The 12,519-nt window shown below is 28.9% G+C and overlaps 2 protein-coding genes across 3 annotated transcripts; both read right to left on the bottom strand.

Moving 5' to 3' along the window:
* Positions 1-532: 532 nt before the first annotated feature.
* On the bottom strand, positions 533-3,157 carry LOC113860646. Of its 2 annotated transcripts, none has more exons than XM_027493098.1 (2): positions 2,497-3,157; positions 533-790 (listed from the first exon to the last, which is right to left on the bottom strand). In XM_027493098.1, the coding sequence occupies exon 1, from the start codon at positions 2,865-2,867 to the stop codon at positions 2,529-2,531; it is 339 nt and encodes a 112-aa protein (XP_027348899.1). In that variant the 5' UTR covers positions 2,868-3,157; the 3' UTR covers positions 533-790; positions 2,497-2,528. The 2 variants fall into 2 exon arrangements, with proteins under 2 accessions (XP_027348899.1, XP_027348898.1); XM_027493097.1 differs by having other exon boundaries at positions 533-807.
* A 4,038-nt stretch (positions 3,158-7,195) lies between these two features.
* Positions 7,196-11,331, bottom strand: LOC113863212 (probable anion transporter 3, chloroplastic). The gene is made up of 8 exons (XM_027496707.1): positions 10,805-11,331; positions 9,940-10,166; positions 9,053-9,401; positions 8,920-8,964; positions 8,109-8,255; positions 7,707-7,844; positions 7,549-7,582; positions 7,196-7,451 (listed from the first exon to the last, which is right to left on the bottom strand). The coding sequence occupies exons 1-8, from the start codon at positions 11,219-11,221 to the stop codon at positions 7,282-7,284; spliced, it is 1,527 nt and encodes a 508-aa protein (XP_027352508.1). The 5' UTR covers positions 11,222-11,331; the 3' UTR covers positions 7,196-7,281.
* Between the last annotated feature and the right edge of the window lie 1,188 nt (positions 11,332-12,519).

The raw sequence follows: 12,519 nt of genomic DNA on the forward strand, positions 1-12,519 counted from the left end.
TTGTACACATACTATGTTGGTGATGCTGCAGACTTTGATCAACAAGTGAAGCTAAAAGCCTTTTCTACAGCTAAATTTTAGGTTGGTTCATATATAGTTGAAGATTGAATCACAGTTGAATTTGAACTCTCGTTGATCATATTGGCCCGTAATTTATACTGCTAGAAATATCAAGAAAACATAACTACACTTCACAAATCAGTTTTAGTAATCATTGTCTTAAAGATACTGGTCAAGGATACAAAAATGAAAAAAAAAAAAAAAACTATTAGAAAAGATCATTTATTATATTAGGAAATAAGTCATTTAACACAAGCATTTTTAAGTAGATAAAAGCATTTAATAGAAAATATTTAATCTTTCTTAACTAACATTATAAATGCATTTTCATATAATTTTTAGATGTTCTCAAGACATGTTGACATCCTTGCTTGCTTGGTAATTATCTATTTTCTATTAATTCACCAATAAATGAGTTTGCTAACAACATCCATAAGCAAAATTTGCTGAGAAACTCCAAACTTTTGGTAGGTTTTATTGAATAGAGATGTACTAATTGCTAGCAAATAGCAACAAATGTTTCAACTTTCAATGTACATATAGACCATGTAAATACCAAGAATATCACAAGACTAAATGTGGTATCCCAGATCGGTGAAGTATACCTGATTGGTGTCATGCACACTTCATATCATACAATTGAATTTTGAACATCACATAGCATTCTCAAAGATTGCCAAGCCAATCACGAAGCACCATCATCCCCACTGACAAACTTGACTGAATGCATCTGCACTTCAATATTTCCTGTACCAGTGTTGGTCAGAAACACTTCAAATTTCAAAATCATAAATCGACAAACCTACATACAGTACTGGGCCTACTAGCCATATAAAAAAATGGAGTGGCTCCCCCCACAATTTCCTACAACCTTCATAACAGACCATAGTCTTATGGACAATCTAAACACACTGAATCAGAGCATTCAACCGTTCATCATTATAGGAAGAAAATTTGTAACTTCATGAAACTGATATTGGCAAAACAAAACTGGAAACAGAAGAACAGAGAAAATCTAGAAACATTAATCATAGAAGTGTATCTCAAAAACTGACCAATTGATTACATTTAACTAATTTGGAATGTCCATTGAATGAATGCTGACAGTGAAGAATTACCATCCACTGTCATGTTTCAGCAAAAGAATTAGCTGGTCTATTTTATATAGCTTTTTTATAGAGATTTTTTTTATCAGAGAATAAAGATGACATGGAAGAAACAGAGAATAATAACCTCCCGCACAAATACAACAATAAGCAAATAAACATCATGAGTGTAAAATATCTCTTCAATATATCTGCATACTAAAAATGAAATTCCTTAAAGCTTTGCGGGAGTTAATTTAAGGGAGAGAAGGGAGGGAAGGGGAAGGTTTTTTTTATGATAACCCTTGTTTGGAAGTTTCTAAAATGTGAGGGGAGGGTTCAGTAGTTTTTATCAACCCTCCAAAACCTCCATGAACTCATGTTTTAATTCTCCCAAATTGGGAAGTGTTCTTGTTAATCCTCCTCTCTAGCCCCTCAAGCTCTTCCATTTCCTCACCCCTCCCTCCAAATTCCCAAATAAACTAAAAGAAAACCATGGGAAGAACACCAAAAAGAGACCATAAAACAATCCTATCCCAAACAATATTTGAAATCAACATATATACTGTTTAGATGATCAAATGGCAATTCAGCAGCTCTATTGGTTGTTTTATGATTTTATCCAATGAGATATAGAATTTCTCAATATGAAGTCTAAATGGGCAATCCTATTTATGACGCTCCCACTAAGTGGGGTTTGGAGAGGATACATGTATATAGTCCGTCTTACACAGGTGGAAAGGTTATTTAAGAATTTGAACATGTGACTTGAAGGTTACAAGGCAGCAATGTTGCCATTTCTCTCAATATGAAGTAATAAGACAAATTGTTTGCCTTTTGTGATCCAATTCAAAATGAGGGTTTTTTCAAATATTTATGAAACTATACCAGAAAGACTTCAGCATGTGGAAATGCCCTAAGGGTTAGGATAAGAATGGATAAGCATATAAGATAGATTTATCATATCCTGTCAGTTAAACAAACACTAGTATAAAAAAGGACAAGAGAAATTATCCTATCTTGTTCTTACCATGTCTACTAAACGGGCCATCAAAATCTATGTACCCGAACCTATAGAATAAGTCAAACTAAGATCAACTACTCTAATTATCTTCATCTTACAACTTTGTCCAGCCATGATGCTTTTAGCATAGCCATTCAATACACTAAATTGCAACACCACACACACAATTGAGTCCATTCAGTTATCAATATATTTCAGCAAAATCATCCGTAGCCAATCAATTTAATGACAAAAAACACAGTTACCCACCTACAAAGAAACAAAATACATATATTGAAACAAAAATTATTTTAAAACACACAAAGGCCACATCATATGCAAACTCACCTCAAACAAAAGGGAACAAGCTAACATGGAAATTAAAACACTTGCAGCACAGGTCTTTTTCCAAGCCTCTTAATCTCTCTGTCCATTTTCCCAGTAAGCATCAAGCCAAACATCTTGAAATCACATAAGAGTGACCAAAAGGGGTGCCCAAAAGTGGCAGGAACATTCCCTTCAACAAAGAAATGACTGTACCAAGCACATCCATACCCAGAAAAAGGAACAAAGAACAAGAACCACCAGCTGAAGAAAACCGAACAGAGCAAGAAGAAAATACTGAAGAGCGTGCCCACAAAGTGCCAACGCCTTGTGGACGGTTTCGAATGCTGGTTCACATAAAAAGCCCAGAAATCTTCCAAGCTCCTGAAATTCATGGCTTTAACAAAAACATAAGCAAAAAAATCAGATTTTTTTTAAAACCCAGTCGGGGAAAGAGCTTAAAATCTCTGTGGGGTGTGGGTTTGAAGGGATAGGGATCAAAAAATGAAAAGGGTCTTAGGGAAAGAGAGGATTGCGATGTAAAGTTGGAAATTTTATGGGGTGCGGATAGTTGAGATCATAGAAAAGAGGGTTCAGAGATGTGATGTGTTGAAACGCATAGAAGGAGGATTGGGTTTGTTTTTGTGTAGTTGGATTGATATTTGATCTGCTAGAGACTTCAGGGTCAAGCTTTCTCCTCATACTGTTTTCACTTATTTTTTGTTCGTTTTGTTTTTGTTTGTTTTGAAAATTTTGTAGGGAAAACCAAAAAGGACTTAATATTGTCACATCGCTCTCGTTTATTTTGTTTTTTCTCCCTTGCCTATCGGAGATATCCATGCATTTATTTAGAGAATAATCTATTAAGTAAAGACTGAATTAATTTTCTTAGGATACTTTTTAATTAAAAATTTAATTTTAATATATTACTAATATAAATTTTATATTATCAACTAATTGTAATATATGATAAATATATTTTTTTAATTAATTATTATAAAAATTAAATAAATGTTTGTAAGAATTTACTATTAAATGATAATTAAAAATAATAATTTTATATGATAAATTCAACCAAAGGCACCATAGTAACTAATTAAGATTAGATAATAATTTATTATCAGATGATAGTTTATTATTCAATAACAGTATAAAAAATAATTGATTTAATTAAAATTAAATTAGTTTAGTTGTTATATATTATCATTTAAATCTTATATTAAAATTATTTAAAAATTATCTATTAATAAATTTAACTAATGATTAATTAATTTAAAAATTAATAATATACACATATATATATATGTAATTATTTTAATAATTACAATTTTACATGTCTCATTTTGAGTAAAGGAGCTACATGGACCAGTTCACACTCCATTGAAAGCAGCAAGTTTTAATGAGTTAGGCTTTAAAAAGTCTAACTTTTTTTAATAATTTTTTTATAAATTTAATTTGCATTAATCTTAATCAAATTAATTAAAATCATTTATATTTAATTTGAATTTAAAATTTAAAATTCAAATCGTATTTTTTATCAATAAATTTAAACCGACCTAAATGAACATATTCGTTTTATCGTGTAGTTTTATTAATATTTTATCTAAATTAAAAAAACTTAAATAATAAATATATTCAAAATATTTAACGATACTGAATAAGAAAATTAAGATAAATCCCAACAAAAGAAAGTCAAAATAAATAAGAAAATGACAAAAATAAAAGGACAAATCTAAATATTTAGAGTTCTCTGTCCACCTACTTTCTTTTTCTGAAAAATATAACATCATTTGTTATTATTAGTATAAAATAAAATTATGTACGATATAATATACTAATAAATAATATTATATTATTTATACTGTAAAAAAATCAATGTTATTATATAAAAAATGCCTATACTCATTTTACATTTTTTCTCCCCTGTTTTTCTGTTCATTTAAATTATCTTTTATGGTACATTTATATAATTTTTTGCAAATGATATTATAAATTATTATATTAATAAAAAATAATTAATTTTAAAAGTATACCTATAATATATTCTGATTAATTAATAACATGAAAGCATTAAAATTAAACTCTGTTGAATAAGAGATATAATACCTAAAAATTGTTCAAACTCAAATATTAAAAGCATTATATCCCTTTCAAGTTGTCCTTTCATGGAAGCCATTGATCACAGACCGAATACATGAACAAATGGTCGGAGTCATGTTGGTTAGAATAGTTATCGCTATTTGAAATTCTTTTAAAACAATTAAGGATATTGAAAAAGTATATAATTAGGCATTCCTAAGACTACTATCAAGTGTTTCTAATTTTGTGTAGTTGATATTCTTATTGAAAATATGAAATATTGATAAATTTAATTTTTAAAAAAAGCTTAAGTGCAGTTTTTAAATACTTTTTAGTTATCTCAGTTATATGAGATAACAGACTTGTAATTGGAGTAAAGTTATTGAAAAATAATATTAAAAATATACCAGTTTTGTCATTTTTTTAATTTTATTGCATATTTTTTCTTTTAAACTTTTTTAATCTAATAATTTAGTTATTTTAATAAATATGCCTTTACAGTACAACGTTTACAAATATTATATTCTTACATGAAATCATTGACATGATTTATTTACTATTTGAGCTTTTGCTTGTTATATTTATATAATATTTTATTCACTAACTAATTTAAACTTAATTACCGAAAATGAATAAATTATATATAGTTAACAATTTAAATCACAGTGAATTAATAAATATAACTATCTTGGTAAATTATATTTAATTCTATATTATTTTTATTTTTATATCTTATTTTTAAACTTATTTTTATTACTAAATTTTAGACTGAGATTCCTTGTCGTGCCATGCAATGCATTTTAGCACTTTTACTTAAAGGAAAGCGAGAAATTTTCACTAAAATGAAAGTCCAAAACATTTTCACTTTAATTTTAGGCCAAAATTTTCTAAAACAAACGCAAATTATTTGGTTCCCATCTAAAGATCTAACCATTTTTAGTTGCAAGTTTATTTTATTATTTAATGTATAAAATATGTTTTTAATGATTAAGATTTTATATAAACAAGTTCGGGATTTTATTGTTTTTTTGCAATTAGTGATTATATGTAAAAATTAACTTGCATTTCTTCATATTAGGGTCAAAATCCAATCGTTATCATTCCCTGCAATCACTATGTGCCTGTTGGGAGAAACAAAATAGAATTAAAAAACATTGATCAAACAGATTATGTATTATCACCGTGAATTACAAGATATTTTTTATGGCATTGTTATTTATCTGATTCTTCAAGAATCGATTTTCTAGGTTATCCCATCTTCACTTACGTAGATCCATTAAATTAAATGAGTTAGAGAAAGAGATAGAGATAATATAATACCCAAATTTAAAATTGATCAAACAAAAATATTCCGATTAAAACAAATTCTAACATGTTTTTAGAGGAAAAGTTGCTCTTTCTCAAACAAGATAAAATTCATTCATTAGATTCTATACATTTCCAACGGCCTTATGCTTCTGAAAAAGGAAAACTCTTCCATAAAAAAAAAGGTATTATTTGAATAAACTTTTAAGTTTAAAACTCCATTAATAGAAAAAAATTTATATTATTATCTAATTAAAATATATAACAGATATAACTTTTAAATTAATTTTATAAAAATTAATAAGTTTTATTATTATGATAATTTATAATTAAATAACAATACAAAAAATCTTTATACTGTTAATGAATTTCAATTAAAATTTTAAAATAATATTATGCTTTCAACAATTTACAGGCCATGGACATCATTTTGTTGATAAAAACTAGACATTTAAGACATATGCAAACTTTTGTTAACGGTAAATCACAGTTAACACTTAGTCATTTCACTTTTTCCGCCCTAATAATCCCCTTCAACTTTTTCTTTTTTTTTATTTGACTTACTAACTCAACTTTGATTTAACTTAAAAGCATTACTTTTTTTAAATAATTTAATTAAAGTTAGCAATTTAAATTATTTTTACATTTTTATTCAATAACAAATTACTATATCAACAAAACTTAATTTTTATAACAATTAGTTTAAAATTCATACTTATTAAAAATAATACAATAATTCATAAAAATTAAATTTTAACCCTAATGATAATTTAATATTTTCTTACTTACTCTCTTAAAATTTAATAAATAAATAACATGAAAAAGAAATAATAGCTTCAAGAGGCATGTTGAAAATGCTTTAAATTACAATATAATAATATTAAATAAATAGTATCTTGTATTAAAATTAACTAAAAACTAGATTTTTAATTTTAAACTCAAGTTGAGGGAAGTAACAAAATTTTAAAAATTGAGAGCAATTATCTGAAAAAATGATAATATTACATGAATGTAAAGTGTGCACACACAGAAAGAAATATAGATATTCCATATTCTCTATGATATACAAATTAGTTATCGATAGTTTTACAAACTTGTATACACTACACTCACATTCCTCGGATACTTCCATTTAACACAAGTAAGGGCATAATTCGACTAAAGCATTTTTTAAATGGTCTAGATTATAGACATACTCTTTTTCTTTTTCCAAATACAATTTTCTCACCTTCCCTAATCGAAGGGGCCAAGAAAAGGGTTGACCGTGGCTGAAAATATAACAATTTTCTGTTGTCTAAGAAACAAGAGACTTGAAATAGCTTTTCATTAATTTCTTGTGTATAACCCAGATTTTGGGATTTATAATTTCCCTTGTAGATGACCAATATGAAAGCAAGGTGGGAGGAATTTTTTGTTGGGAAAAGTTCACAAAACTTGCTCGCCTGTGGCAAAAAGATTCCAAAAAATGGTTGTCACAAAATAGAGAGCAGCTGTTACAGTTAAGAATGCCTGAAATGATCCCAGCCATTGTACAAAATAACCAGTTCCAATTGTGCTTATAATAGCTGCTAACGTTCCAGCTGAATTTGAGATTCCTGTAACAGTTTTGTTAGTGTTAAAGAAAGAACCATTATGAAAAACCGAAAAAAAAAAAAAAGGCTTTCCCTACAACACATTTGCTTAACATCTTACCATGAAGAATTCCCGCATATTGAGGAGCAATGTCCTGATCATGTAAAATGTTGAAGGGTGAGGTTAAGGTCTCACTTGTATAGTTGTATGTTCAAGTAAAATGTTTTAAATAATATACTGTTTTAAGGGTATGTTCAAATTTTTTTAGTTGAACTTACTTGTATGTTCAGCATAAAGCCAGCCTGGCTGAAAGAACTTAGGCTCAAAGCTGCAGTCAAAAGTGTAGCAGCAATTGTGGGTGTATTGGCATAATTCAAGCACAGCAAGGTCAGTGCTGGTCCAATGAATCCAATGGTCTGTAATATACCAAGTATGAATCAGATTATTGTTGCAGATGATACAAGTTTTTTCTGACATTGGTCTATATTTGCCTCAACGTAAAAAAAAAACCTATCTTGAGTTTTTACACTCTTTAACAATGTTTCTTCTTCTTTTTTTTTTTTTTCCTAGTTAATAGTTGTTCAAGGTCATTTTATTAAGGATCCAATTGATCCTTATAGTTAAAATTAGGACACTGCATATAAATTCATCCTTCTGCACGAAAGGGATGACAGAGTTACCTGCATGAACTTTCGGACAAATGTTGTCGGGTACCCTGTGTTGATTAAGAAGTCTGATGCAGCACCAGCTAGATAACCTGAAATAGCCATTGTGCCCCAAGGAACTGCACTGAACCAAGCTGCCTGCTTCAAGTTCACATTATATACCTATATAAAGAAGAAAAAAAGTTAATCATGATTGGAAGTTCCAGGCTTCCAGCACTACGAGAAATTGAATATCAAGGAATTTTGTGCAGGCTCAACACTCAGCAACAGGAATAGACTGTTAAATGTAATAGTGTGTTAGCTAGTTGGCTTGAGGTACGTAGAAAGGGTAGGATATGAATTTGCAAGTTTGTGGTTGTAAGGTGGGGAGATTTTCCCTACTATTTCTAATCAAATACTATGTTCCTATCATAGACAAAGAGGGAAAACAAAGTAGTAACTTTCAAAACCTACTACCATCTATTATTAGGATCCCAACCATCTGAATTGACTCTCATTTTTAAGGAATAGTGTTTGCTTTTCTAAAAACAATGAAGTTGACAAAAAGAGCACGGTGGATGAAAAAGCATGAAGAAACCTAGTACTATTTACTTTGTAGGTAACCCCATTATAATTTTTAGAAAAACTCCTCTAAAGTGAGCTTATATGTAAGTTATCTATCCTCGAATTATTTTTCAGATAATCACATGGTAAGTAATTACTTCTGTATTTCACAAACAAACTTACATTAGAGGAGTTTTACCATATATTTCAAAAAGTATAAGAAACAAAAATATAACTTTGCTCACTGATACAATTATTAAGAACAAGTTAAGCAAGTAATTACGCTTTTGAAATAAACTGGCATCCATGAGAGGAGAACAAAGTATCCCTGCAAATTAAGCGACATCAAGATTAGCATGCCTAAATTTGGATTCACAATAGTAAGTCCTCTTCAGTCAAAAGCAAAAATAACTCACCCAGTTGTTGGTTGCATTGGCAAATATTATAGCCCATGATGGTAATTTTGATAATAGAAGGCCTAGGGGAGGAAAATTGCTACTCTTTTTGGGAGAACAAGTTTTTCCAGCTTGGATTAATCTTTGTTCTGATCTGCTGATGAAATTACTTTCCATAGGATCATCTGTAACTCGATAGGCCCATGTCATCACCCAAAGCAATCCAAGAGATGAGAATAAGATAAAAGGACCCGAAATTCCAATAGTGGACAACATAATTGGTGTTAGCAACAAGCCTATCACATTGCCTAGATGAAATCCAGCCATTGAAATTCCAACTGCACTTGCTCTCTCATTAGTTGGAAACCACCTATTCGTATGAAGATTAGATCAGCAATGACATTTGTAGACAACTAGTTTTACATCAAAAACAAGAGATGCTTATAAGAGAAGCCTATTAATAAGACCTGTGTCTTCCATCAATATTAAGGCCAGTTTGGGTAAGTTTCTACAAAAGCACTGGTAGGAAAATAAAATAAGGAGATAAAACAAATAAATCCCTTCTCTTATGTTAGAATGAACTTGTATACCTCATGTTTTGAAGAAGTTAATTGAGAAAACTTCTAAAAGGTAGAAGAATATAAGTTGATTCTAACTTACGAGAGTAATTTTATTTGTTTTATCTTCCTTTCTTTTCTCCTATAATTGCTTCTGCATAAGCTTACTCAAATTGAGCCTACGAAAGGTAAAGCTTGACAATGAGATAGGTTAGGCAAATAAGCAAACTAGATGTTATTTACCACCTAACACAGGATTGTTATGCTCAAATATTTAATACTTGGTTTGTCAGGTCTTCATCTGAGATAGCTAAATAATTATGTTGTCCAATAGTATTCTAGAAGAGTCACCTTGATAAGAGAGTGCTCATGGAAGGAAGAGCCACTCCCTCAGCTAATCCAAAGAAAGCACGAATTGCCAACAAGCTCAGTGTGGAGTGGTTGGCTGCCAAAGGTGTAAGTAGAGTTGCAAAAGACCACAAAAACACACCCCAAGCCATCACCCTCTTTCCTCCATATCTATCTACCAAAGCTCCTCCAATCACTGAAGAGAATATGTAACCCCACAAGAAAGATGACTGATATTGCATCATTTGCGTGAGGTATGAACTTTATGTTAGCAAGTGGCTCCACCATAAACAAAAGGAAACAAAACAACGAGTTTGCTTTAAAAACAGCCTTTATGTATGATTTAAGAATAGGATACTAAATTGAAATTGTTTTTGTTCAGGGAACTTCTAACCATTTTGAGCTTATTTGTTAAACAAAAATAATTACTTTGTCTTCATCTGAAGTTCTAAAAAGAGGAAATTTCAAATAACTAGGAACTAAATTACCAAAATGTTATTGTCTTTTATTTTGGAGCATATCTTGAATTACATATATACAAAAAGATAAAGAAAAAAAAAAGTACAACTATACATATAATATTATTTTTATACAGTTTATTTATTTAAACGACTAAAAATTAATATCATTTATGACATTTTATGTATTTATCAGCACACATATTCCAAAAATCGACCTTAAAACACAAAAAGACACCTAATTTCAATTTCAAGTGTTAAAAAAAAAACATATCTTTTTAATGACATAAATGTAATTGACACAAAGGTTTGATTCTTTAAAACAAAATAGTACTTTTTCCAACTCATTGATGACAATTGTGTCTGTTGCACACACTCGTGATCAGAAGTTTCGTAGTGATTTGGAGTACCTGAACAATGCCGAGAAAAGAATTGGACCACCCATGTTTGGCAGCGAGAGGAACAACAGCCACAGACATGACAACACGATCAGCATTACACAGGCACATCACGCATGCCACCAAACACACCACCTTGAACCTCTCTGGAATGCTAACAACAACACCCTCTCTTCTAGCTCTTCCTCCCACAAACATTCCCCCATCTATGCCCTCAGCGGTGCACTTTACACCCCATTTTCTCTTTATCTTGCTATGCCACTTCTCTTCTTTTCCTTTCCAAATCCATTCTAGTCTTTTTGGTGAGATTTTGGACTCAAATCTCAACTGGGTCTTCTTAACACCGACAAAACTCAAATGGGGTGCCACAGAAGAAGCCTTCTTTGAGGAGGCATGCAATAGGGGTGGTGCTGAAATTGCCGCAGCCATGGAAGAAAGATCAAAGGAGAAGGTGTCAAAAAATGATCATCAATGGGTTATGACATGGAAAATGATGAACAAGTGTTGGTTCTCTTTGTATGAAACATAGCTTGGAATCATTGTATGTACCTCCAAAGGGTGAGTTTGGTGGTAGAAGAATGCATTGAACAACCACCAAAAGAATTGAAAGTGAAGAAAGAAAGAAAGAAGGACGGGTTTCGGGGGTTGGTGAGAAAATGGAACGCGCTATATATATAATATTGTGGTTCTTGCGAGGAAACTGGTTAAGAAAAAATATATATTTAAATAAAAATATAAGACGTATTAAAAATTCGATAAATCCAAATAATATTCTAAAACCATTAATTAAGAAATTAAAATAAAAAATATTACAAACTAATATTAATATGACTCTGTTATATTTTGAATATAATTATTATTTTTTAATTATTTTTTTATTTTTTGACTTTCACATCTGTTAGTAAAATTTTATAAATTATTATAATAATATATTAATTATTCTTTTAATATTCATATAATAAAAAATTATATATATTAAATTTATAATAAAAATTATTAAATTCTAAATACATTGATATAACATTAAATACTATAATTTTTTAAAAATAATTATTTATTAATTTTTTATTGTATGTTTTGACACATATGGATAAAATTAATATATTAATAATATGTTTCAATAAAAATATATTTTTTATTTTCAATTATTATTTTCATGACACTTTTAGCATTTGTCTAATTTGTTTTATAAAAATGTTTTTTAAGGGAGCTTTATGGAAATTTATTTATCGTATGCCTGAAAATATATATTAAGAAAAAATTAAATACACTTTCGATATCTCTTTCTGTGTGTAAAATATTTTTTAATATAATAAAAATTTTATTTTAAATTTATTATCAAGTAAAATTATATTTTTTGTTTTTAATTTCTATAATTTTTTTTATTTTTGTAGGTCTTAATTTTTAAAAGTCTTAATTTATGTGTTTAAAATAAAATTTTAATATAATAATTTTTTTATTTTAATTTATTATTAGATAGAATTATATTTTTGGTTTTCTAATTTTTATCTTAATTTTTTTTACTTTAGTTTTGTAATTTTTAAAATTTTTAATTTGACTCTTTCATTAAAAATATTTTAAGTGAGTCTCTTCTTTTTGTTAAAAAAAATTTAACATAAAAATCTTATTTATTTTTTTCCTTCTTTGTAACTTTTTTCTTTCCTTTTTATGTTTTTCTCTCATCCTCTTTCCTTTTTTTTTTTCACCTTCTCTATTTGAAATGCTTT

This window comes from Abrus precatorius, unplaced genomic scaffold (genome assembly GCF_003935025.1).
Source record: "Abrus precatorius isolate BTA unplaced genomic scaffold, Abrus_2018 Scaffold3, whole genome shotgun sequence".
NCBI lineage: Eukaryota > Viridiplantae > Streptophyta > Magnoliopsida > Fabales > Fabaceae > Abrus > Abrus precatorius.